Source organism: Misgurnus anguillicaudatus, chromosome 22 (genome assembly GCF_027580225.2).
Source record: "Misgurnus anguillicaudatus chromosome 22, ASM2758022v2, whole genome shotgun sequence".
Lineage (NCBI taxonomy): Eukaryota > Metazoa > Chordata > Actinopteri > Cypriniformes > Cobitidae > Misgurnus > Misgurnus anguillicaudatus.
In genome coordinates this window covers 53,199,532-53,225,859 of record NC_073358.2, presented here as the reverse complement: position 1 = coordinate 53,225,859, position 26,328 = coordinate 53,199,532, and the positions used below count along the sequence as shown (strand labels likewise).

Below are 26,328 nucleotides of genomic sequence, written 5' to 3'. Positions count from 1 at the left end.
GCGATCAGAAAGATCATCTAGAGTTTAATCATCATCTGCAGCAAATCTTTACGTCAATCTCATCAGAAAAGAGACACAACTAATCTTCAAACAACGTCAATTCTATCATTTTAATGACTTAAAAATACTTCAGCAGAAATGAGACCAAAAGCATTTATTCAACTCATATGTGACGGGGTACAGCTTTGTCTTCAGACGCTATTGTTAAATCACAGCAAAATATTCTCTACCCACAATGCATCTCTTCATCATCTCTAGCAAACAGAAATAATGAATAACAACAAACTGGTGTAAACCCAGATCTTACTATTGGCTGACTGCTCATATGTTTTAACTAATCTTATTAAAGATAAAATATAATTCATGAGATTTGATACATTTTTTTAAATTTGTTCCTATTCTCTGATCTTTGGCTATTAAATACATACGATGTAAAGATGTATAATGTGACACAACGCTATAAGTTGAGCTCTAGTTATGATATTACACAACTATCTGAATATATGATTGTGCTATTCTCTTGTCAGGTTTGTAATATTATTCATGTTTGTTTGACATCTGTTTATATACAGTAGCATTCAGTAATCTGTCTTTATCACAGAATAAAAGTGTGTTTATATGTTGTGATAATGACGGTCTGATGGTACATTACATTACATCTGTTTATCATGATTTAAAGACAGTGTGTAAGAAGTCTATAAACTGCTATGCGTTTATAAACGTAATAATAATGTTCAATATAATAAAACCTTCAGCTCTGATGTCAATAAAGAGGAGATTCAACACAAACACATCAGAAAACAAATATGGAGTGAGACTTCATCTTAAAAATAACATACAGTACTGTATAAAAACATCAGACGAGGAGTGAGAAGGCACACAGGACGGCCTGGAGTAAAACACACGGAGGTCACACAGTTCATCTCCAAACCTAAAGAAGATTACTCGCCTTAAATCCTTTAAATACACTGCAAAATAAAAGTCCTTTTCAATCTGGAGTGAAATGTGATGTGGGAGATTCAGTCATAAACAACTTAAACAAATACTCAGAAATATTATAATATCTATATATTATATATAAATACTAGAATAAACAATAAGGAAATATGGAGTGTTTAAAACAAATCTAATTCAGGGTCCTTGTGTTTCTCTACGGTTTGTGTTTGTTTATTCGACTATAGGGCTGTGAGAAACCCCGGGCCAGTTGTATATGTCAGGCAGAAATGAATCATAATTGGTGTTCCACACAACAGATCGCACATAAGCGTCTTTATCCACAGGTTCTGGATAGCGGAAAGCCATTCCCTGTGAATACACAAACTCCACCACCTGCAAACAACAAAACATTTCACAAACTTAGTTACATACAGCACAACACAAACTGATTCATACATTCACCCTATACACTCAACTTCCATACTGTCTTCATCACACACACACACACACACACACACACACACACACAGACAGACGCACACACGTGTGTTACCTTGACAGCCATCTGTAAGGAGACCTCTCTGATATTAGACAGGGGTGGATACAGTCGACCTTGACTCAACTCTTCATCTGTAAGCTGATCTGCCAACGTCTGAAACACAAACATTGACAAATGTTATTGAAAGCACGTAATTAAAGATCTGAGGTCATTAAAAGAAACCTGTGTGTGTGTTTGAGAGATGAGTATATAGACAAACAGCTATCTGTGTTGTATTTCATTTCTTATTCTTTAGTTTTTATTTTAGTTTAGATGATAGTTCTGTTCTGTCTCATGTCTGCAGTTTAATCTTGTGTTAATGCTGTATTGTCTTCAGATGTAGATACATTGAGGAAAATAACTAGAAAGTAGAGAAATCAGCCCAGAACTACACGGGAGGAGCTGGTCAATGACCTACAAAGAGCTGGGACCACTGTTTCCAAGGTTACTGTTAGTAATACACCAAGATGTCTAAATGTACTGACTATGTCCTAACAAAGTCTAGTACTGGTTGCAAATAGAGTGTATAAAGTTTTGACGTGTGCCCGTGCAGCTTACACCAATCAACACTGAGACAATTGCGTATTATATTATCTAGCAAGTTTATTTTCCTTATGTATATCATACAGCGGCAATAACTTGACTCATAATACATACCAAAAACAACAAAACCTATTGTTCCCTGTAGCAAGCTAAACACCAAAGCACAGTCGAAAATTGTTTGCTTCCCAAATTCGCAACACCTGTGTCTGGATTTCCTTTAGGTTAAATCACCCGAGGTGACCCGAGATCAGCTGAGCCACAAAGCTCATACTGCCCTCTAGTGGCACATGACAAAATTACATAATACAAAATGAATAATACAAAATGAATATGGCTCATACACATGGTTTGAAATCATGCATGGCACGGAAGGTTCCCCTGCTTAAACCAGCACATGCCCAGGCCCGTCTTAAGTTTGACAATGACAATTTGGATGATCCAGAGGAGTCATGGGAGAAAGTCATGCGATGAGACCAAAATAGAACTTTTGGTCATAATTCCACTAAACGTGTTTGAAGGAAGAAGAATGATGAGTACCATCCCAAAGAACACCATCCATACTGTGAAACATGAGGGTGGTAGCATCATGCTTTGGGGGTGTTTTTGACCCATGTATTGTGAGTCCGGGGCCATGTATTGTGAGATTTTGGGGAACAACCTCCTTCCCTCAGTTAAAGCATTGAAGATGGGTCAAGGCTGGGTCATCCAACATGACAATGACCAGAAGCACACAGCCAGGATAACCAAGGAGTTGCTCTGTAAGAAGCATATCAAGGTCTCCAGACCTAAACCCAATAGAGAAACATTGGAGGGAGCTCAAACTCTGTGTTTCTCAGCAACAGGCCAGAAATCTGACTGATCTAGAGAAGATCTGTGTGGAGGAGTGGGCCAAAATCCCTCTTGCAGTGTGTGCAAACACTTTCTCAGGTGTTCAAATACTTATTTGCAGCTGTATCATACAAATAAATAGTTAAAAATCATACATTGTGATTTCTGGATAATTTTTTTTGATTATGTCTCTCACAGTGGACATGCACCTACGATGACAATTTCAGACCCCTCCGTGACTTCTAAGTGCAAGAACTTGCAAAATATCAGGGTGTTCAAATACTTACTTTCCTCAATGTATGAGTTTATAATGGTCCTCATCTCAAGGTAAGAGTAAATGTCAACTCTCTGTGTTTGGTATAATAACACCTGCTGAGCTGAATCTAGTGCTAGTCAGATAAAGTCATACAGAACACAACTAGTTGAATATCTTTGGAAAGATGACACCAGCGCCGCTGAACTATAAACAGATCTACTGTTGAACTTTTTGTTGTGTTTTATGTGTATTCTACATTGTGTTGTGTTACAACGTAAACTGTGAAAAGTGCTATACAAATAAATGTGAACTGAATTGAGTTGAATTCTTTGAGTCTTATTTTTCCCTGACATGAGAGAGATCTAGTGAACTAGATCTGTTAGTAGTACTTAAACAGGTGAGTTTCAGATCATTCAGGATTAAAAACATCAATAAGGATGTGATTGTATTGATTAATCATCGATCACAGTCTGTGCAGAATATCTAGAGATGTAAAGTTAATAATGTGATCAGATGTTTACCTTTGCTGCCTCGAGGAAGACCGTGTCATTAATATGACGAACTCCACTCAGAATCACAGCCAACGCAACACCTGAAATCACAAACTACACCTTTAATCTTTACTTCATCATTATCAATGAGACCACTCATTATTATCAACCTCTGTATATGGTTAACCACTCAACCATCTATTAATTCATATAACTATTTGAATAACCTGGAAATATGTAAGCGTTGTTGCCCTGTCCTGGGGTCAGAATTGTGCTGTCCTCTAACGTCACAGGTCCAAATGGACTGCCACTGGCGAATAAACAGCGACCCTGCAGTGAGACACATCATTCATGGATTAAAGTCACGTGTCTGTAAATATAAATGTATTCCTCTGATGAAGTCACGTTACCTGTGTGAGATTGTAGGCATCTTCTGCTGTACACTCAGCTTTTGCGGTCGGGTTACTCAAAGCAAAGATGATTGGTCGCTCATTAAAGCCGCCCATGGCTTTGATGACATCATGAGTGAAGAGTCGCCCGGCGCCAGACACACCTGAATATTCAAAAAACCTTTCAATCATTTCTTTGTGAATTAGTATAAATATCTGACACACATTGCAATTCCTATGATTTATTGTAGTTATTCAAAACTTTATCATATAAATATATAATGTCATATTTACTTACACTTTACTTGCATTTGCATTGCTTTGTACACTTACTGGAGTTCTGAGTTTGAACTTAACCACATTAAAAAATGATGTTCGGATACCGCTTTGATAATTTTTGCCTACTCATAAATCCAGAGATCATTTACATCGAGACAATCAGAGATCATAAAGCACTAAATAACCTTCACTGACATTGAGTAACATTTTAAGTAAACTTCAGTCCTGCTAAAGTTTAATCTGTTTAAAGATTAAACAGATCCGACATTAGTATCAGATAGATAAAGAGAGAGAGTTTGTCTTACCAATGATAGCTGTGGGTTTAATAACATTGACAGCATCTAAGAAACTTCTGACATCTCCTGGATCATCGTGAACAAAAGCTTCCTGATTATTGTCAATCTCATAAGCTCGGTCCTGAAACAAACAAACACACACACACACGTTTATTATTGCATATACTGATATGGTTTTATAACATAACCCTAACATAAAACGCTGCACACACATAATCAATAATCGCAATCTTATAAACATCTACACTGGTATTAATGATCTGATTCATTTAACCAAATTAGTTTATTCACTCATAACCCGTAAAGTGTCATTTATAGTGGTGTGTATTTTTGATGCCATAGCTATGCTGTAGGTTGTGCGTAGCCTGATGTGCACATCGCCAAATTTTGTGTGTTTACTGACCAAGCTGCTGCTTCTTTGGTTGTTGCACTGCTACTGTGTGTTACGCGCGTGTATACTGCCAACTAGTGGTCTGCATGTGTAATTGCACATTGATGCAGAAGTATATATAAAACCATGCGTACTGTACAGTGTATAATGAGCCCTTAATACACAAGTGTCACATACATGTAAGAATATCCTCTCACCTTTACAATTAGACCATATTTGTCAAACAACCAGATTCTCTTCCTGGCATCTGACTGAGACATTCCCGCTTCCATCATCGACATGACGATCAGGTTAGCAATCCCAAGAGCTGCCTAAAAATCCAAATAAAAAGGACTTCAGCTCTGTGTGTGTGTGTGTGCGTGCGTGTCTCTGTGTGTGTGTGTGTGTGTGTGTGTGTGTGTGTGTGTGTGTGTGTGTGTGTGTGTGCGCGCGTCTCTCTGTATCTCTGTGTGTGTGTGTGTGTGTGTGTGTGTGTGTGTGTGTGTGTGTGTGCGCGCGTCTCTCTGTATCTCTGTGTGTGTGTGTGTGTGTGTGTGTCTCTCTCTCTCGGTTTACCTCTCCAGCACCCAGGAATAAAACTCTATGTTCAGTTATTGGTTTTCCTATAACACGTTGAGCAGCCAGTAGTCCTGCCAGAGCGACCGCTGCTGTTCCTATAGACAAACAAACATACAGATTAAACAAAGAGTTCAGTTTTATTGTCATGTGTACAGATGTCAGTAACAGTGGCAGACGGTGACTTTTTTTTGAGGGCTCACAATGTGAAGCTCATCACAACATGTATTTAGCCCGTCATGGGTGTGATGCAACATGTCAAAATATGTGTTCAGAGCGTCATGTGACACTAAGTGCATCACGCGTCATGTCAAAATAAGTGCCTGCTGCAGACGCTTCAAATGAGTTTATGATAAAAGAAGAACACACGGTTTCCACATACTCATTTAATCTCATGTGTAATCAGAGTTTAGTGTTAAGTCAGTGTTTTGTGAGTATTTTGTGAACGTCACTTTTATCTCTCTTTATATTTGAAAGTAAAATGTAAATGATAAAAGTATATAGTTTCTATATTGAATAGTATGAGTGCAAGTAAAGTACGAATGCTGAATGTAAAACGTCACTTGTTAAGTCATGATGTAAGAAAACTGTTTCCAGCTCCAAGCCTCCACTCATTTCAATAGAGGATTATTTTAAACATTTATTATTAAACAGCTGTTTATGAGCACTATTGACTCCTATCACACATTTAAGTGAATATTTTATAATGTGTACACAGCAGTCTCAAGGCTCACAGTAACACAGACAGCAATATATTAATAAATCATAAAAAAATCCCTCAGTCCATGAGTCCATGTCTGGTCATCTCAGATTATGTTATGTAAAATTAGGATGGGGTGTTTTTGTTAGTTTTGCATTATGATACGAGTGTATGTTTGCGTCATTGCTTTGTTGTTGGTACTTGAGATTGTTTGGACCCGGAAGCGCTGCATGACGTCAGAATTAACAAGAGGATCGTATATAATGCAAAAGTTATAAAGTAAATATTTCATATAAACAAGAACCTGAAGTCTACTGATTGTAATATAGCAGGTACAGTGTGAGATTTGTTTCAATTCAATTCAATTCAATTCAATTCAATTTTATTTATATAGTGCTTTTCACAATTGGTAATTTTAGTGTATGTACTGGATCAATAATCATATTCATTGCTTCATTTCTAATGAAATATTAAGATCCAGTTGTATTATATACACATAGTGTTGAAAATAAAAACAGATATGCGATGGATTTAAAGGTATGATAGTACAGATCCTCACCCTGAATGTCATCATTAAAGGTGCAGTATTTCTCACGATATTTCTTCAAGAAGCGGAAGGCGTTGTGATTCCCAAAGTCTTCAAACTGGATGAGCGTGTCCTGTCCGTATTTATCAACCACGGCCTCCATGAATTCATCGATGAGGTCATCGTAACGCTGAGAGCGATCGCGCCGCTGGTACAGACCCATGTAGAACGGATCTCTCAGTAACTTCTGTAAAAACACACCAGAAAACACTAAATCAGCACAAATCTGCATGTGAGCGTCACTGCTGATAATGAACAGATCGTCCACTTACCTCATTATCAGTGCCCACATCAATACAGACGGGCAGGCAGGCTTCAGGACGTATGCCAGCGCAAGCTGTATAGAGACACAGCTTTCCTACAGGAATACCCATCCCATAAACTCCCAGATCACCCAGACCCAAGATACGCTCACCGTCTGTCACAACCACAGCCTATAGAGACACAGAAACACACTGATATCTACCATCTACATACATGAAGATTATTCGTCTGTGTTCAACTGAACTAGTCAAATCCTTGACGGTGGTTTCTGGCCAGTTATCCAGAATGGAGCGAACGTGTCCTTGGTCCTTAATGGAGATGAACAGACCTCTGTGGAGAAGAAAAGATCATCACTATCACTTATTAAAACAAAACAAAAATATTCATCTGAACTCAACAAAGTCATGACCAGATGAACACATTCACACCTACATAATCAATATCAGCCAATCACTTATACACATCATGTTTAATATAACTCTTATCAAGAGAAGAAGGTGCACAACATTCACTAGTGAAAAGTAAAAGCGTATCTTACTTGGGCCGCCGGAAGATGTGACCGTAGTGCGTACAGGCGAGGCCGACGGTTGGCGTGTAGACGATAGGCATGAGAGCCTCGATATCTTCCATCAACACACGATAGAAAAGACGTTCATTACGCTCCTGAATCCCCATCAGATAAATGTACTTCTGTTCAAAAAATAAAAAAACTTACCTGCATGATCTTGATGACTTTAGGAAAAGTTACAATAATATAAAAGTAGAAAAAATATTTCTTCAGATATTTCATCATATTTGACATTCATCATTCATGCAGTTGTTAAGCACACAATGTTTCATCAGGTCATGTGACTTCAGTACAGTAGTGAGTGATGTGAATGATGTACTTCTGTAGTGGATCAGACATCTTCTTCAGGTTCTTCTGAAAGCGCATGGCCTGCGTGTCCTGGGTCTCAATCTTCGGCGGCAACAGACCGTGAATCCCTAAAATCTGACGTTCCTTCAGTGTGAACGCCATCCCCTAAAAACACACACAAGAGTCTGATCATGTCACCTGAACTGCAGAAGACTTAATGCATTATTATAGATAGATCCTGACGGGTGTGTGTGTGTGTGTGTGTGTGCGCGTGTGTATGAAATCCAAGCCATGGTGTCTACAGGAAGAAAATCAAAGCAACCAATAAGAGTCAGCGAGTGTGAAACACCCATCTATAACATTCACTTCATGTGCCATATGTCTGTGCACGTGTGTGTGTGTACACGTGTGTGTGTGTGTGTACACGTGTGTGTGTGTGTCTGTGCACGTGTACGTGTGTGTGTGTGTGTGTGTGTGTGTTTTGCTGAGTCACTTTCCTAATGCGTTCCAGAGAAAAACACAACAAACACAGAACGTAGACTTTTATACAAACACTTTTGTGTGATATTGTGTTGTGCTCACACAACAGAGAAAATCAAATATTTATTCATTTTTTTCTCAATCACCCAATAGCATAGTAATACTGCTTATTGATGTAAATTACTGGAGTATAGTACCACATTATTTATGTTTTCTTTTATATGAGGTTATATGACTTTGATGCTTAATCTAGAATAAACTGGATGACGATGTGACTGTTATACAACAAAATAAAGTCACACTGTTGCAACAAAAGAGTTCAAAATGTTTAAAAAGAGAATTTTTTTATTTAAGATATAATAAACAAGAATAATGTTGCGATTACTTGTTACTATGTTTGGTAGCTACATGCTTATAGTTTAGAAGATCAGTACTGTAGAAATTGTGTATTTCTTTCTAAACAAAATAACTACCAACACAGACAGACAGACAGACAGACAGCTTGTGTTCAGTCAAACCTTGTTGGTCCGTGGGTTAAGCATCAAAGGTTTTCCCTTTTCTTTAGTGTGAACCCATCGACACACACCGATACACGGCCTCACACACGGCTTCAATCTGGACAGCATGGTTACACACACACACACCTGCAAACACACAAAATACAGAAATAAACACACACACTTCAGACTGATCTGATGTCAGATTGTTATCAATTATTCATTCAGATCAGTCATATTCTCAAACAACACAATCATTCAGATCAAATGACTGAATGATGTTTCACGTAGTATATGTCAATCAATTCACTACACAACTACACAACAACACAATGACAGAATTTTCTCATGTTAGCAGTCGGCTGTGTCAGCAGGATTCTCGCCTGCTTTTCCTTCACATACAAGAAGTGAAACCTTTAGAAACAGAAAGACAACCCACAAGCACTCCTGGCTTCTCTTTATCGATTTATTATACGTCCTTCTGAATCATTAAAGTCAAAGTACACAACAGAGGAGAAACACACAACAGAATAACACAACTGACAGTAAACTGGGTTAAAGTGTGATTTTAATGAATGAGCAGAATGATACTTGAGAGAGATTCATATGCTGAATAAAACTGATATAATACTATAGACATTATTAACCATTAAACTCACAGCATTAACACAGACAGACATTAACTCCATTCCTGTGACCTTTAACCTTTAACAAGTGACACAGGTTATTTTAGTGACTGAACAAGAGGTCACACCAGACCTGTTCAACATCATCCAGCTCAGCTGTTCAAGTAAACCTAAAGTTTAGTTTATCATCATCTGATCTGAGTACAGTAGACTCAATTGTTTTGATCAAATGGCTCAGTAGAGATGCTAGAAGAACCCTTCTGAGGTCTGAACCTGTAAAGTCATTCATCACCCATAAAGGTAAGTGTGAACGTAATTTAGCTTATAGATACTATGAGTGAATTTATGAGATCAGATTAAGAGTGTATTTGATTTGTTTTCCACAAACTTTCAGTTATCAGCCTACAGATCTTAATCCAGTAACACATCTAGAGAAGTAGTCACACAAAGCTCATTCATTCATCTTCTCTGTCAGATTTCAGTTATCAGCCAAGATCTTTATCCACTATTAAAAGTAAATGTATTCAGGGAGAACAATCATTATTTGGGTAACACTTTACAAAAAGATTCAATTTGTTAAAATGAGTTTATGCATTGCATTAGCTAACTTGAACAATACTACTACCGCATTTATTAATATTAGCTCGTGTTTATTTCAGCATTTACTAATATCTTTAAAATCAAACATTGAAACTTAACATTAAGTTAATGCACCATGAACTAACATGAGTAACTGTATTGATAATGTTGATAAAATGATCTTGTTCATTGTGTGTTTACAAGTTAATGCATCTACTAATGTTTACTAATACAACCTTATTGTAAAGTGTTACCATCATTTATAATAATTCACAATTATCATTTTGGTATTTTGAATCTACAGCCGTTTAGTTCCAGTTTATCTTTAACCAGGAAGCATCTTTGAAATTCGCAACAACTCACAGAGCAACAGGTAATGATATCAATACGATTTATTGACAATCTTAAATAAAAGACCCTTCTCAAAATCTGTTATATCTGTTAATAGATCTGTTATTATCTGTTAAGTCTGATCTCGTTCACCCAGCACAATAACAGCTGATCTTCAGCTAAGCTAACCCATAAATCTCCATATAACGTTACGCACTGCGGAGCTCCGATATCAGACGTCACTCTGTCATCTACACGCCTGAAAATCACAGTAAGAAAAGAATCAACATCATATTAATGATAAATGTGAATGTACTGGCCTGATGATGTCTGATGAGGTCTGATCTAGCGTGCGGCGTGAATGACAGTCGCGATGCTTCTAGAGACGCAACATTCTAACACACGCGCGAGCAGCCAATCAGAAGCAAAGAATAGAGAGAACCACAGGCCAATCAGACGCAACGAACTGGAAGGGACACTGGCCAATCAGAAACGGAGAACAGAAAGCGCGACAACCAATCAGATGCGGAGAACAGAATGAGCGCGCGCACTACCGTACACACAATGCGCATTATCAACAAGAGAAGAACAATTACCGTAAAGATATTACACTATGCGCATTAATACTTAAATTATTGTTCTTTTTTTTTTTAAATGTATAAGGGATCTTTTGGATATTTGTGTAGTGTTTAGTGTAAATGTATGTTGCAGATTTATTTGACAGCATATGAATTAGTGTTGACAACTGCACGTGTCGTCCTCACACCGCTCACGTGTCCAGCAGAGGGCACCAAACTTCACTTTGAGTACCTCAGTAAACTTTATGTGAATGAATGGCACCATTCAAAAACCTTGCACAAACACTTCATTAAAATGGAAACTTCATAACATACTTAAACGCTTACAGTACTTCAGTTACATCACAACAACCACAAACATTGTTTGCAACATATTTTACATGACAGAGAATGACTGGAGATCAGGTTACTTGCTCTGCCCAACATTAACATACCAAACATATTTTCTCTTCTGCTTTAAAGATCCCACAGCTCTTATGTATCTCTATATAATCTTAATAAACATCCACTTTCATAAGGACTTAAAGTGTTTGCTAAATGAAATTGGACTTTTTGCAGGGGTTAAGTGCAATATAATGCTTATGATGATGATGATAATAATATTTATGGCTCAAAGTTGACTAGCCTCATCTTCTCGGTGACAATATCAAAAGCTTTAAATATTTATTTGAAATATTATTCATAACCCTTTTTTGGTTTGTCTGTTATTCCTGATTATTATAAGACAGCATGTTAACTAAATTAAATCAGTTTTGACTCCTTTGAAACAACAATAACACAAATCTAAAATAATTTATTCTTTATTCCGTTTAGGTCAATAAATATCACACATATCAAATAACTGCTTTTTATTATCAAAATAGACACATACACTAAAGTGTAGGAAATAAAATGCTTTCTTAATAAATAGGTACAAACAATAAATATACATTACAATGTTCTATGTGCAATAAATCTGTAGTGCCAGTGAGATCTTGTGATATCTAATGCTGTAACACCTAAAACAAAATAACAGACATGGATTTACTGTGCTGATTAATATGCATCAGATTTATAATACTGTGTGTGGTATGTGTTGTCTTGGGTCTCACCTCTTCCTCTTTTATAATATCATGTTCTTTTTCTCTAGATTCTGTCTCTCATCAGCAGAACTCAGGAAAGCTGCCTGAAAGCGATGGTGTGTTCGATAGCTGAAAACAACAACAACAACAACAATATAATCAAACAATACACACACACACATCAATTCAATACAGCTTCTCTGTGATAGGGTCTCAGAAAATACACACTGAGACCTCATAAAGTCTAAACTACAAATAAACTGGCTACTTCTGGTTGAACCCAAATTCAAATACTTTAATTTCATAGACATTACTTACTATTATTCTAAAATGTGAAAAATAATAAACAATGAAGAATGCGTAGGTGTGTTCAGACTGTGAATTAGCAGTGTGTATGTGCTGCACATAATAGATGTCTTTTATATTCGAGCTATGAATGATGTATTGTGTTTTGTATATACAGTATCTGTGTGTAGTTTACAGACGCACATACTGAACGTCATAATGTACTGTACACTTACTGCACACAGATGATGAGTAAGATGGCCAGACAGCTGATGATTGACAGGACGACAGCCATGATGATAAGGGCAGTGTGGGTCGTCTCTGAAGAGCTGTCGTCTGGCTCGCTTGATGTATGAAGGAGCTGAATACCACAACGTTCACCGTCATAACCTCGCTTACATCTGAAAAATCAGACAGTCCATGTGAAAAAAAAACCACATAAAAACAACAGCACAGTTCAATGATGGATTAAATAAGCTGTCCAAATCATTCATCCTCAACTCATGAAATCAAGCAATGTTTCTGTCAAAACATTTTCCATTTACATGAGGAGTAAAATGCAAACCAATCAGTCATACATTTCAACTTGTCCTGCATCTGATGTAAAAGTGTTGCCCAAAAGAAATATAGAGAATTGTTCATAGCGATCCTTTGCAATTATGAATTAATATTACTTCATCATCTGGAAAAGATGCATACTGTGAGTGCATCAAAGTTTTATACAGTACAGCACACAGCAACTATCTTGCTTTAGATGAGATCAATCTGATTCTTATATATTAGATGTCCTCACATGCAGACAGGTTCTCTCAGGTCGTGCAGATACGTGCAGTGTCCGTGAATACAGTAATCCAGATGTGATGTCAGACAGGGATCAGCTGTGGTGATGTGGATCTTATGTGTGGATGTGTGATTGGGTTGAAAAGGAGTGCTGTTTTTATTCTTTCTTCTTCCTTTGTTCTTTCTGCGTCCGGAGCGTTTCTGAGTCGTCTCCTCTTCTTTATTGACCTGATGTACTAAAAGAAAACAGCAAAAAGAATTTCAGAGCGCTTGATTTTCATTATATCTTCATCATGAATAGGGCGTATTTATTAATGTCAAAAGATGTTTTTAAAGAGTTAAGATGTAGTAAAACTAATAGACATCTATTGTGTGTGTGTGTGTTTGTGAAGTACCTCTAAGCAAGTTTGGGTCATTGAACATTCCTGATGGATCCTGATCATCCTCAGGTTCTAAATCTTCACCCACAGCACTCTGAAGCCCCTCCCCTGATGCTGACATCACAGTCACATGATCCAGCGCAGACGCCTGAACGGCGGTCGGATTTATGAAAAATACTCCACTGCAAACTGCATGAAAACACAAACAGATCAAACGTGTGATAATATTGTGAGGAATGCTGAATTGTATTCAGTTGGCTTATAAAGAAAGGATAAAACTTTTTATAATTGCATCTTAATGAATCAATTAGCACAGATAAAGAGGTGTCCATTTAGCTATATTGAGTCATCCTGTGAACACCCCATCAAACTACAGCATATGTGTGAGAATAAAAGTGAATGACTGAAAAAGGAAAGACGGGAATGAATGGACAAAAGCAAGGCTGTGTGTCATAATGCAAGACTTCTTGTAATGCACAACAGAAAGTTCTGATGTTGATTGGTTAATGTATGACTCCAGCTGTGCTTAACCAAAAACAGCCATGACCTCCTATAAACATCTGTTCACCATCTACTGTGTGAAGTGCTCATACAAGTCAAACATAAAGGCGTGCATACGCTAAACGTTTAAGTCATTTTCGATCCTATTATTCTTTTGAATAATTAAGACCTTTTAATATATAATTAAAAAACATTACCAATGTCTTCTTCACTGTAAACAATTTATGCAGCTGTTTGCCAGTAACTTACTGTAGATTTAAATTGATGTTATTTACTGGCAACAGTTTGTTTAAAGTTAAATGAACATTAAACATTAAGAAGTCTTTACAGAATAAAACTAAAAAAACAGCTTCATGCAAAGCATTCTGGGAATCAAAATCTGAAGGAAAAAGGTTGATGATGATTTCTAGTTCCCAGAATGCTTGTTAATGTTTAATGTTCATTTAACTTTGAACAAGCTGTTGACAGTAAATAACATGACATTAAATCTACAGTAAGTTACTGGTAAACAGCTGTCAGTAATACTGTATTAGTGTTGTGTTAAAGAAATGCAACCTTGCCAAAATGCAGACATTTAGACTTTTAAAGCAAATTCCTTGTGTAGCCAAATCATTTTTTAAAGATGTGAATCGTTGTGTTCTTATATGAATGATGAACTGTGCCACACACAGGAAGTTTGTGTAATTGTCAAAGAGATTTCATTCCTTAGAAACACGCGCACACACCTATTATTGTGCGTCGGGATGACCTTTCTAACGTTAGATTGCATATTTCGGAAAGCTAAATATATATTTAACACCGCGGTGTGACGCCCTAATCCTCTGTTCTTTGCACTGAACAATACGGGTTTTGTGACGTTGGCCATGACAACAGGTTGAAATTGTGCGGCGTTCTCACATACACCTATCTGAAAGAGACGAGTCTGAGTTCACAGCTATTTAGAGACGTGTTACTACAAGCCAACGCAATCTCTCACAGCCCTGCCTGTCTGAAGACACAAGCACAATAGAGACGCTGCATTTAAAAACCAACATTACACACAGAGATTATTAATAACATCAGCTTTTGGGAGAAAGTTTAATATCCTAAAATCTGCACCGATGACCTTTTTTGAGTCATTTTAAATAAAATGCATTGAATTTAAACTTGACGTGGAAAGATTTCAGGGTTGTCACACTTTTTCATTAATGAATATCCATCACATCATGATGGTTTTTCCTGTTTTTCTTCATTACTGTATTTTAAGGCTTTGCATGATGTGGCCCTGCAGTATCTGTCAATCTGTGATCCTCTCAATGCGGTCTATAGCTGTTCCCAAATCACAGCTTCATTCCAGGGCCTTCCTATCTTATGCTCCAAAACTATAAAATCTCTCCCAGTTGATATCAGGAAGGCAAATTCATTAGATATTAAATGCATTTTTATTGTTAATATTATGTTGCAGGTTGCACCCATAAATAGAAAAATAGAGGTGAAGCTAACAATAAAATGTCTTTTACCATGGCTATTCCTTAACTTTATAGTTTATGGTTTTTGAGGCCTGACAAAATCCCAGTTTGTTGAAATTCGCAGGTTTCCCATGACCCTGTGGACCCTGAGGTTGAGAGATGTGAGAGGAGGAGGATGATGGATAAAGTCAAACTCACCGGCACAGAGCAGCAGAGATGAGAGGAGGTGTAGATTCATGGCAGCTGTCAGAAGTTCTGTCTTCAGTTTCTGTTTGTCATCGACTTATCGTCCAGGAGGAGCTTTTATAGGTGAGGTTTCCCTTTACTAAGAGAGTGAGAGAGAGAGAGAGAGAGAGAGAGAGAGAGAGAGAGAGAGAGAGAGCATGTATGCATTTATTTTGCATTTCGTTTTCTATTTCACATCACTGAATTATGTGTCATAATCATGCTGAGATTTAAATGGGCTATAACATATTGCATTTAAATAAATAAACATTCAGACTTTTCAGGTTTGTTCAATTTCAGTTAAAAGGAACTTTATTGACATGATTGTGTCACTTAAACAATATTCCCAAAGCATTATACATAAACCAATGTTTATCATACATTTATTCACTTCACACGCAGTGCTAAACTATTGTTTCAGATGAAGTCATTTCAATTGAATTTGTCCTTTAAATCTTTGAAATATTTGGAAGAGAATATGAGTGGCATCATGTCTGGTGTAAAAGAATGAAAAGAATTAAATAGTTGGAGGAATGAGGAATGAAAAGGAGCGATTAGATAAAGAGACAAGCCAAAATACTCACAACACACACATTCATTAAATGTATATACGATGTCATGGGTCATTAGTTTATGAGTACTTTCCTTGTACTTTGTGGCCAAAATTGCTGCTAGATGAGGTGCGATGCGGCTGCGGGAACAACCTGTAACTGTCAGATTGCCATGTACACACGTGTTTATGCATTTTGAGTTTAGTTTAAGATGTTTGCTGTACAACACTTCCTTCACATCTGCATGTTAATAGGTTTCTAAAGGAAGAGAACTGTAACTAATGAGCCAGAACAATAAACTTAAACCAAACTTAGTGCTATAAACAGACCATTACATGCACTTAAATAACACATTTACATTCATGAAAGTACCCAGATGACTTCAGGCCGAATCCGCACCGGAGCTGCTGACTTTGATGAGGATCCGGTGCGGCTCCGCCCCGGAGTCGTCTGCTGTCTGGGTAGTTGCACTTGTCTTATGTAAAAAGAACTGTTATTGTTAACTGTTTTTTTTTATAACTAATAACTATCTTAGATTGTGAATCTGTGTCTTTAAAAGAATAACACACGGTGGCAGGTTTTAAAATGTCTGTGTTTGTTCTGATCAGTAGTTAAACAGCTTGCAAATGCTATAATTAATTTTTTTTACATGAGATGTATTTGATGTCTCAGAACATTTCTTTTATGTGCAAACCTGTATTAGGGTAAAACTGACCTTTCAGTCCTGTCAGTTAACAGTAGATTGTCATACTGTACTGCTTATACTGTAAAGCTGCTCCTCAAAACCTCCCTGAAATGTAAACCAACTAGTTGTGTGTGTGTCCTGTTATGTGAAACAAAGTCCAGAGGAATCAGTTCACAAGCTGTCCCGTCCCACACATAGAAAACATATTGGAAAATATTACTGAGAAGAAACAACTTAGGATCTTTCTGGTTACTTGTGTAATTTGGTTACTGAGCTTATAAAGAAACAGTTTGAAGAAAACTAGGAGTGGATAATCAGAAGAAAACAGGTCTGTGTGGAGCAGAATGTTCTACACACCTGTCCTTTGACCTTTTCATCTATTAGATTTGTATTTTTTTGTTTGTAGTTCTCTAAGTAGTTGTTAAGAAGTTATTAGTTAAATTCATTTAACCACCATGAAACCAACATTTTCTCAACCGCTGCTAATTAGACCTTTGATTAACGTCTGTGTGACAACTAGCCCCGTTCTTCACTTGCATATTACACTCTAAAAATGGCTGGGTTATTTTTGACCCATAATGGGTAAATATTGGGCAGAACACATGCTGGGTTAAAAATTGACCCAATGCTGGGTTATTTTAACCCAACTGCTGGGTTATTATACCCCATGGTTTCATAACAACAACCCAACATTGGGTCATTTTTAACCCAGCATGTGTTCTGTCCAATATTTACCCATTATGGGTCAAAAATAACCCAGCAATTTTTAGAGTGTACCTTTACTTTATAACAGCTGCATTAAACATCTCATGCACATCACTAAAAGATTTGTTATAATTAAAAATACAGTTTCCCCTCAAATATAGCATACTTCTTAATATTATTATAACAACAGTTAATCTGTGCTGGCATTCTATTTTTATTGCATTTTCGTTGCAATAAACATAACAGGGGGATACAGATTTTCCAAATCTAGACCATTACAATCTATCAAAGATCACAGTATAAGATGGATTTTTCATTATTTTTAACATTTGTTTTAAGAGACTCATGGAAGATTTTTAAATCTATACAAAAAAGCAAAGGAGGGTTTTTATTGAGGTATTTTAACCTTATACAAGTGAAACTTCCCTAATAGATTAATCAAATTAGGGCAAAATCAACAGCAGAGGAGCCAGATTTACATTAAACATAAATTATAAAGTCATCTATGTGGAACCAGCCGCCATAAAGAAATAACTAAAAGTGCATTGTATAAATTATTATATGAGGTAATGATAACGAGGTTTTGCTGAATATGCGGTGGTTAGTTACCATGGTAAGTTTTAATAAGGGCAGTACTGAATGTCAGTCGATCATGACAGCTCAGAGTTGCGCATGCGCAGTGCGTCTGTTCCGCATTGGGTTCCATCACGCTTCCTCATTGACAGCGCCTAAAGGAAGAAAACAGCGATCCTGCGCGTTTTTTGCACTCTATCAGTATTTATACCGACTTTATATTTTGGTAACATCTTAAAAACTAGAAAGTCTTTTTTACACGACTTTATAAAGTTCAGAAATGTCAAAGCCTCCACCCAAACCAGCAAAACCAGGTCAGAGCTGCGCGTGCGTGCGCGTGTGGAAAAAACTCTCGACAAACTTACGCTGTTTTACCATAGAAATGTTTAACTTTAAATACAATCGGATGTTTTTGAAACTGTTTCTATGTTTGATAGCGTTACAGTCGGCTGGTTTCTGATGTCTTGTAGTTTATATAAGAGCGTGCTGAACTTTAACCGAGTATCGTTGCGCCTCTCTGTGTTTGAATGAAACAACATATCAGCAACACTTCAGACAAAAAGGGAAACAAACTTGCTAAAATAACTGCACTGGATTTGAAAAATCTTGGAGAATCATTCAAGGCAACCACTGTTTGTGTCTCAAAACCTAGTGAGAGCCCTACCTAGTGAGGAAGTTTGGTCAGTATAAACGCGTGCAGTATTTTTAGCATCGTTGAGTGATCTAAAAAACGATGACTTATTTCTCCTTTTTGGGGTAAAGTTATTTATTCAGCTAGCTCATCAGGGTTATGAAAGAATGGACACTTACTTCTCCATATCAAAGAACAACTTGACTGTGCTTAGGGTGCAGAATAACACGTCTTCTCAACAGATGCTGACTGTTTAGGGGTTATCTTATGATGTGAACCTCCATGCAAACTGTGTATTCATGATCAAACTTGTTCAAAACCAAGCCAAGTTAGTTGGAAATAAAAGTCCACTTTTAAAATTATTAGATTAATATCTATCAATCTATCCATCTATCCATCTATCCATCTATCTATCTATCTATCTATCTATCTATCTGGGGTAGGCGATATACTGGTATGAAAGTGATTACCGTGCTTAAAAACAAGCAAAAACATCTGCCAATGGGGTGAGAAAGAAAAACTTGAAATAATAGTTCAAGAAAATTCTTAGCCCATAGGCAGATTGTTTTACTTGTTTTAAGCTAAAATGTACTTACATTTAATATATTTCTGTCGAAAAACTAGATTTATTTTCTTAGGTCATTTTGCTTATCAAGAAAATTCATCTTGATTAAAGAATTTTTAGATATTTGTATTGAAAACAAGTCTAAATACTTAGTAAGAAAGTTATTTTTTGCAGTATCCCTCACTTTATCTAGTAATATAAGGTTAAAAATACATATTTTGCAAGTAATTTAACAAAGCTTTACTTAAGTTAATAATGTAATTCTGAATGTATTTTCTCACATAGCAATATATTGAAACACAGATATACCGTCTGGAGAGTGAAAAATACCTTGATATGAATTTTAGGTCATATTGCGCACCCTAATGAGAATAAATGTGAGGGTTGGGTGGTTTAAGCCGGGTCATACACGAGTCCATGTAAGAACTTGATCTGTAGGAAATTCAGGATGGGCGGGTTGTGTCCTGCTAAGGGGGGATTCTCACTGTTTTTAGAAGCCAAAAGGAAATACCATCATACACAGGTAATGCCGTTTGTAGTGTTTCTAATGGTTTATTTATAAACCTTGAGCTACGAGGTTAGGATCACACAGAGATACTCGCTTTGCATGCATGTAAGGAAAGGCTGCTACCTGCTTGTGGTGTTTTGCATATAGATGAGCTGATAGGTGAAGAAGATAAGAGTTTCGTATTTTCTGATACTATCTGCTTTTTCTGCAAATAATGACCACAACTGGACCTAAAATTAAAGTAGTTCAGTTAATATGCATCATGTGTCGCCTTTGCTGTGTATTGTACGTATTATATTTTACGTATGTATATTGTTATTTTAGGTAAAATGTCAACTCAAGTAGTGACATCGTGCTTTTTATTATGTTTTATCAGGTCAGGTTAAAGTGTACAGGGCTTTATTCACCTTCGATCCAAGAACGGTATGTTCAGTTTTAAATTCCCTCTCAGTTTCATGTTTATTTTTGTTTGTCTTGTCTGGATTGAGCTCATTGTGTTTATTTTCCTCTTTTCAGCCAGATGAGCTGTACTTTGAGGAAGGAGATATTTTATACATCTCAGATACGGTAAGTTCATCAGAGCTGTTTAAAAACGAACGCCTACGATCACAGAGATTAAAAGCATTTTTTATTGACTCTTGCTGGTTTGGGATTTTTGTAGTGATTGTTGTTTTTTCAGAGTGACAGTAACTGGTGGAAGGGGACGTGCCGGGGAAGGAATGGTCTTATTCCCAGTAATTACGGTACATTTTTCCTTTGTGTTTATTTAAATGTTTACATACACTTGAAAATGCTATAAAAAGATCTAAGTTTACATGGATCCAAAAAGAGGACTTAATCCCCTGTATCACATGTGGCAGGCCAGTAGATGGCGATGTCACTTTGTAAAGAAACACTAAACGCCTGTATGCACATACACATACGGAACGATAAATACAAACATTCAAAACATCCAGCAGTTGTTGTTTAGATGGACAATGAGGTAGGTTTATTACTACAAGTGACCCTGGACTATAAAGTGCCAAAATTGTGTAAACTTTGTTGGAGAAGCGTTAATAAACTCAGTATCATGAGTAGCACAAACACAGTCCTGCAGGCCACCATTGTTGTTGTGGTTATAGTCACACATGCCTATAGACTGAATTAACACGTGTGCATGACATCACCATTATCACAGATTAGGGTTGGAAAGGGGCGGAAAGTTTCAGATAAATTTCCGGATTTTTGGAAATATTTGGGAATTTACAGGAATTATTTGGAAATTTCGTGAAATTTATATAAACTATATTATATACAAACATAAATAAACATTTTGTTTGGTCATAAGTAGACATGCATGCAAGGAAAATGACGTTTAAAAAAGGAAAAACAAATCTACCGGTAGTGTGTATTGTTACAAAAGGGTTAGAATAATTTTTATTTTAAATGAATTATTTCTGAAGATCTTTCTTCTGTTAATGTGAAGTCTTTGTGTTTCTTTAGTTGCTGAACAAGCAGAATCCATAGACAACCCCATGCATGAGGCAGCTAAGCGAGGTACTGAGAAATCCACTCGTCCAGTATTACATTTGTTTGTAAGTGGTTTGATACAATCCAGTGTGATTTTGTTTTGGTTAAAGGTAACTTGAGCTGGCTAAGAGAGTGTTTGGATAACAAGGTAGGAATTAATGGACTGGACAAAGCCGGAAACACAGCTCTCTACTGGGCCTGCCACGGAGGACACAAAGGTAAAGGATACGCACACACAATGTTTAAATGTGTTGTGTGACAATTTATATACGTGTTATGTGGTGGTCATGGGTTTGAGTCTGATCTGTGTGATGTCGTCGTTCCATACCCGTGCATATATGAAACGTGTTGTTTGGCTCTTTTTCAGATGTGGTGGAGATTTTGCTAAGTCAGCCAAACTGTGAGCTTAATCAGCAGGTGGGTCTGAAACTTGTTAATGTGTGAAGAGTGTATGTTGAAATGTATTTTATATCAGTTGGCTAATATGAGAACTTACAATAAACATTTATAGTGTATTAGAAGTTATTTACAAATTCTTGTTTTTACTCATTTAAAGCAGTTTACATTTATTGTAATAAATAAAAATGATGCAATAAAGTATTTATTTTATACATAAAATTATTATTATGTTTTACCAACAACGGCCACTAGGTGTCAGTGGTTTGCTGTATACTCTTTTCACAAATTAATAAATTACTATCACTGCATTATTATTACTGCTAAAAGGTTTTGAAATATGAAAACTACATTCTTGGAGCTTTTGCAATGATAAATAGTTTGTCGTGATAGATTAAAAAATTTGCAAGCAAAATATTGAAGTAAACTCAGGTCGCACTCACGGGACATCACAAGTTAAGTATAGAACAACATTCATCTTTGTGTTATTTTCTCATCAGAATAAACTGGGAGACACGGCTCTACACGCAGGTGCCTGGAAAGGTTACGCAGACATAGTTGAGATGTTGCTCAATAAAGGTCAGTGAATCAGACTTTACTCCTTTTCTCCGTGACTCTTCTTCGTTTCTTCTGAAAATGCAGATACTACTACAATGTGATACTAGTGCAATACAAACATTTGTGGGAGTAATTAAAATTGTATCTGTCATTGAAATGAAATTGTTATTGAAATGATCTCATATTCCTCCTTGTATATTTACCATCCTACTCCATATAAAGCTTTGCTTATACTAGTGCTTTGGTCCGCAACGCAAGCCTAACTTTAAACTGCAAAGTTTCCATGCTTTACTTCCAGAGTGTCAGATAAATATATACATTGTTTTGCTTGGATTGATCAAAGACATACATCACAGGCTTGCCTGCTGGGACGGAATCGCCTCGAGTTCGGTCATTTTCGGATGCGGAGCCGCGCGCAAAGTTACAAAAAATGCCGTGCACACCTCCACGCGAAATGGGGTCTCACGCACCCAACGTGCACGACCACCCACTTCAATGCAAAACTCTGAGAAGCGCTACAGAAATAAATTTGAACTGAAGTGATTTTAAAATCACATGTATGTCTACTATTTGTGCTATGAACATATAAGGTGTTGTGCAAGTTGTTCATAAACGACGTGCTGATCCAAGAAACATACAAACTGTTATATTTTGGTGTATCTTCAGTTCGCATGACCTCACGAGAAACATCTAGCTGAAAGTAGTTAGGTCATCTGGGTAGTTTTACCTACTTTTTTTAGTAAAGAAGTAGACAATTTCCGACATGGCACACATTTACTGTACAAATTTGAATATATCAGACTGTACTCAATAAGCAGCCACCCATCATCACACTTAAGCAACTGCACAGCAATGCCTTCAAAAACCCATTTTTCTTAGTGCCTGCACTTATATTTTAATACTTAGAGGCTTTCCTGCAATTTGTCCAAATAATTAGAAAATAGCAAATATAATGAATCAGTTTGAGACCGTGTGTGCATTATTTATAATCTTTATATGTGTTTATGTAGATGCCAGGACAGATATTTTGAATAATGAGAAGAAGACCGCTCTGGATATGGCCACCAATGCTCAGTGTGCCTCACTACTAAAGAGGAAAGTAGGAGGAGGTGAGTCGAACGCTATTATTTCAATTAATTTCAGATGACACGTATATAATAATCTGATTATACACGTATATATATTGTTTTGAGAGATTAAAGTGTCTGTATCTCTGTATGATTGACAGTAATTCTGAGGACTCAAAGTAACGCTGAGGAATATCTCGATGATGACGACTCGGACTAAAGCAACAGCCGCGTCATTGAAGTCCATTCATTCCTACATCTGTAACACCAAACATCACAATCTGTATATAGATGAGATTAATTTCTCTGAATATGAGAGCCGGTCACTATTGACTGATTGTCTAAAGCTTTGAAAATTTCTGCTTTTTCATTCCAGTTCATTGTAAAAGTATTGCAAGATTTGCTAATGATTGGCAATGAGAAGTTGCCTCGCTCTGAACTGTATTTATTCTCTTAAAACGGTTTTATTTTCATTTTAAGTGCCTTTTTTATATAGGGAGCTTTTTCTTCAGTTAGTTTTATGCGTGTGCGTGTGTGTATGCGTGTGTGTCATGAATGCTTTCTGAATTACATGTAAATCTAACATGTTAAAACTATGCAAATAAATCCATTGGCTTTCCTTGCATCCAAGTTTGATGGTCACTGCTCGGGTTTGAAGTTTAAACACACATTAATCTGTCTGAGAGTGTTTTTCATTACACTTGTCTTGTTGTAGTGGTGTTTCATACTGAAAAATCCAGCTAAGACCAGCATAAGTAGGTAGCTGGTTTTAAGTTGGTCTTTCCATCCCAGCCTGGTGAAGCTGGTGAGACCAGCTTAAAAAAGACCAAAACACTGCTAGACCAGCTTGGTACACCAGCAAAACCAGCTAAAATCAAGCTCACCAGCTTATGATGGCCTGGCTGGATTCTTCAGTAGGGTTTGCTAAAGCTAACATCATTAAATACTGCAAACTTTGGGAATAATGTGGTACAGACAAAAATAAAACCTCAAATAACTTATTAATAGACGTAATAAAATACAAAATAAGCAATATCAAGGGTGTTACCGACTGAGGGAATTAAGAAGTGAAACTTCACTCAGAGGAACTTGGATCTAAATATTAATGTTAATTTACAAATTATCTACATTTATGTTATTAGTCATTATTTATTTATACATTTTACAGAAATAATTGAATTGCAGTACAAAATATCTCACCTCTCAGAAGTTTTCGCCATTCCAGTCAGATAAAGCAGTGTGCGCGCGCTGGGCTGGCCGCACCCGCGCTCCTGCAGTGAGGCGCGTGCCGTGCTTTATGTTTCCAACAAACTGAATAAACTTCTATGTAAATTGAAATCCACTCACCCCAAAGTCTTTGACCTTCAATTTTTCTTGTATCATAAAGGCTTTAAGTGTATTCATTCTGTTAAGTCGCGTCACATTTTGTTGATTCAATGAAATTCCTTGTTTCTGAAATAATTGCTGATCTTTGTGTTTATACTGTAATGTGGTTAAAATGCGATGCGAACAACCGTGTAATGACTCAAGACGAGTTAAATCAAAAGGTTTAACAGATAAGGGTCATTCTACAGAAACGTCCACTTTTGGTATGTCTTTAAATTGATTTCTTTTTCTAACATTTAAACTTAGACCACATTATTAGATTACTCTTTGACTTTTTTGAGTACACAATAAATGACTGCTTAATGATTTTTTATTTTTTTGTGTGCATGTACTTAAAGACTGCACACACCATGTTTTGTCACTGGAGTTACTTCTTTAGCTTACGTGTTTATGAAATATTATTTTTTTCAGCTTTAAAGCTTAATTCTTAAGTGTAGCAGAATTCAATGAATTTAAAATTATCCTCATGTCACATGTGAAAGATGTAATTTAATGTGAAAGGGAAAAAAAACACAGTAACACCAGTTACACAACAAATCACCAGTCACAGGTGTTACTGATATTCATTGCTGTTACCCATAAGGAAGGTAACACCAGTGACAGTAACACCAGTGACAATTTTCATGAAAACTGCATTTTACAAAATTGCTGCTGCAAAGTATTAAACCACATGTTGTCAATCATTGTATACACACTAAATTAAGTAGTTTAATCCATTTGTATACATTTTTTTGCCATTTCCAAACAATAAAGGAGGTCATACCAGTGACTTAAACTAAAAGCTTCATGTGAAATCATGAGATAATTTCTGATAACTGAAAAGAGACTGTAGACTTATGGGCTTCTCTTCATAGATCTCCAGGAAAGTGAATGTCATCAGTGTGATTTTGATTTAAAAATAAGAGCTTTTTTGTTAAACGGTAACACCAGTGACACAACTCCAGGGGACCAATACTTTCATTATATATTTCATATTTATTTAGCATTTAAAAAAATTTAATTTACATAATATATTTGATAGTTATGGACACATGATTGTATTTTAAATGGAAGAAAACACTTTTTGATCTCAAAGTAAAGCATTTTCCCTTCTGTACATGGCTGTGGGGACGAGCACTTCTGTGGTGCTTGGAATTCTAATTAATGAATAAAAATCTAATATTGCTATATTGATGGCTCAAGAAGCTGAACTTGTTCAGATAACATATTATTTCATTTTAAAATATAAAAAATTGTAAGCCTAAGTATAGTGTTTTTCAAGTGTAATATTTCTGTAAAGGCAAAAAAATTGACATTTTCGTAGAATGACCCATAAAGTGAACTAATCAAGATCGCAGGTGTAAGCAAACACTTATGAATAAATAAATGAGAGGCTTTATATTTGATTACAAATTGTTGCTTTAGTGTCAGTTTGCACATTAAATGTTCTTACTAAAGTTTGCTTTATATTTGAAAGCACGGACCTTAGTCCTTAATAAATGTAAAACATCACTTTTATTACCACATCACAGCATTT

The 26,328-nt window shown here is 36.4% G+C and overlaps 3 protein-coding genes across 9 annotated transcripts; 1 reads left to right on the top strand and 2 right to left on the bottom strand.

Annotated features, from left to right (window-relative positions):
• Positions 1–130: 130 nt before the first annotated feature.
• me2 (malic enzyme 2, NAD(+)-dependent, mitochondrial) lies at positions 131–10,869 on the bottom strand. Of its 5 annotated transcripts, XM_073860905.1 has the most exons (16): positions 10,741–10,768; positions 9,269–9,366; positions 8,907–9,032; positions 7,933–8,073; positions 7,591–7,733; positions 7,309–7,382; positions 7,061–7,224; positions 6,762–6,975; positions 5,503–5,600; positions 5,145–5,258; positions 4,566–4,677; positions 4,003–4,145; positions 3,820–3,922; positions 3,623–3,693; positions 1,490–1,588; positions 131–1,329 (listed from the first exon to the last, which is right to left on the bottom strand). In XM_073860905.1, exons 3-16 carry the CDS (start codon positions 9,012–9,014, stop codon positions 1,168–1,170), a joined length of 1,746 nt encoding a protein of 581 aa, XP_073717006.1. In that variant the 5' UTR covers positions 9,015–9,032; positions 9,269–9,366; positions 10,741–10,768; the 3' UTR covers positions 131–1,167. The 5 variants fall into 5 exon arrangements, with proteins under 5 accessions (XP_073717006.1, XP_073717005.1, XP_073717009.1 ...); XM_073860904.1 differs by lacking the exon at positions 9,269–9,366 and having other exon boundaries at positions 8,907–9,030; positions 10,741–10,869; XM_073860908.1 differs by lacking the exon at positions 9,269–9,366 and having other exon boundaries at positions 7,591–7,746; positions 7,946–8,073; positions 10,741–10,852.
• A 913-nt stretch (positions 10,870–11,782) lies between these two features.
• On the bottom strand, positions 11,783–24,810 carry areg (amphiregulin). 3 transcript variants are annotated; one of them, XM_073860986.1, is made up of 7 exons: positions 24,627–24,810; positions 15,652–15,778; positions 13,520–13,693; positions 13,138–13,360; positions 12,581–12,745; positions 12,090–12,188; positions 11,783–11,996 (listed from the first exon to the last, which is right to left on the bottom strand). In XM_073860986.1, the coding sequence occupies exons 2-6, from the start codon at positions 15,689–15,691 to the stop codon at positions 12,101–12,103; spliced, it is 690 nt and encodes a 229-aa protein (XP_073717087.1). In that variant the 5' UTR covers positions 15,692–15,778; positions 24,627–24,810; the 3' UTR covers positions 11,783–11,996; positions 12,090–12,100. The 3 variants fall into 3 exon arrangements, with proteins under 3 accessions (XP_073717087.1, XP_073717086.1, XP_055054063.2); XM_073860985.1 differs by having other exon boundaries at positions 15,652–15,780; positions 24,631–24,810; XM_055198088.2 differs by lacking the exon at positions 24,627–24,810 and adding an exon at positions 16,945–17,029.
• Positions 18,280–24,051, top strand: ostf1 (osteoclast stimulating factor 1). The gene is made up of 10 exons (XM_055198089.2): positions 18,280–18,506; positions 20,273–20,319; positions 20,413–20,463; positions 20,576–20,639; positions 21,379–21,432; positions 21,516–21,623; positions 21,773–21,822; positions 22,302–22,380; positions 23,370–23,468; positions 23,588–24,051. Exons 1-10 carry the CDS (start codon positions 18,473–18,475, stop codon positions 23,644–23,646), a joined length of 645 nt encoding a protein of 214 aa, XP_055054064.1. The 5' UTR covers positions 18,280–18,472; the 3' UTR covers positions 23,647–24,051.
• Positions 24,811–26,328: the final 1,518 nt, after the last annotated feature.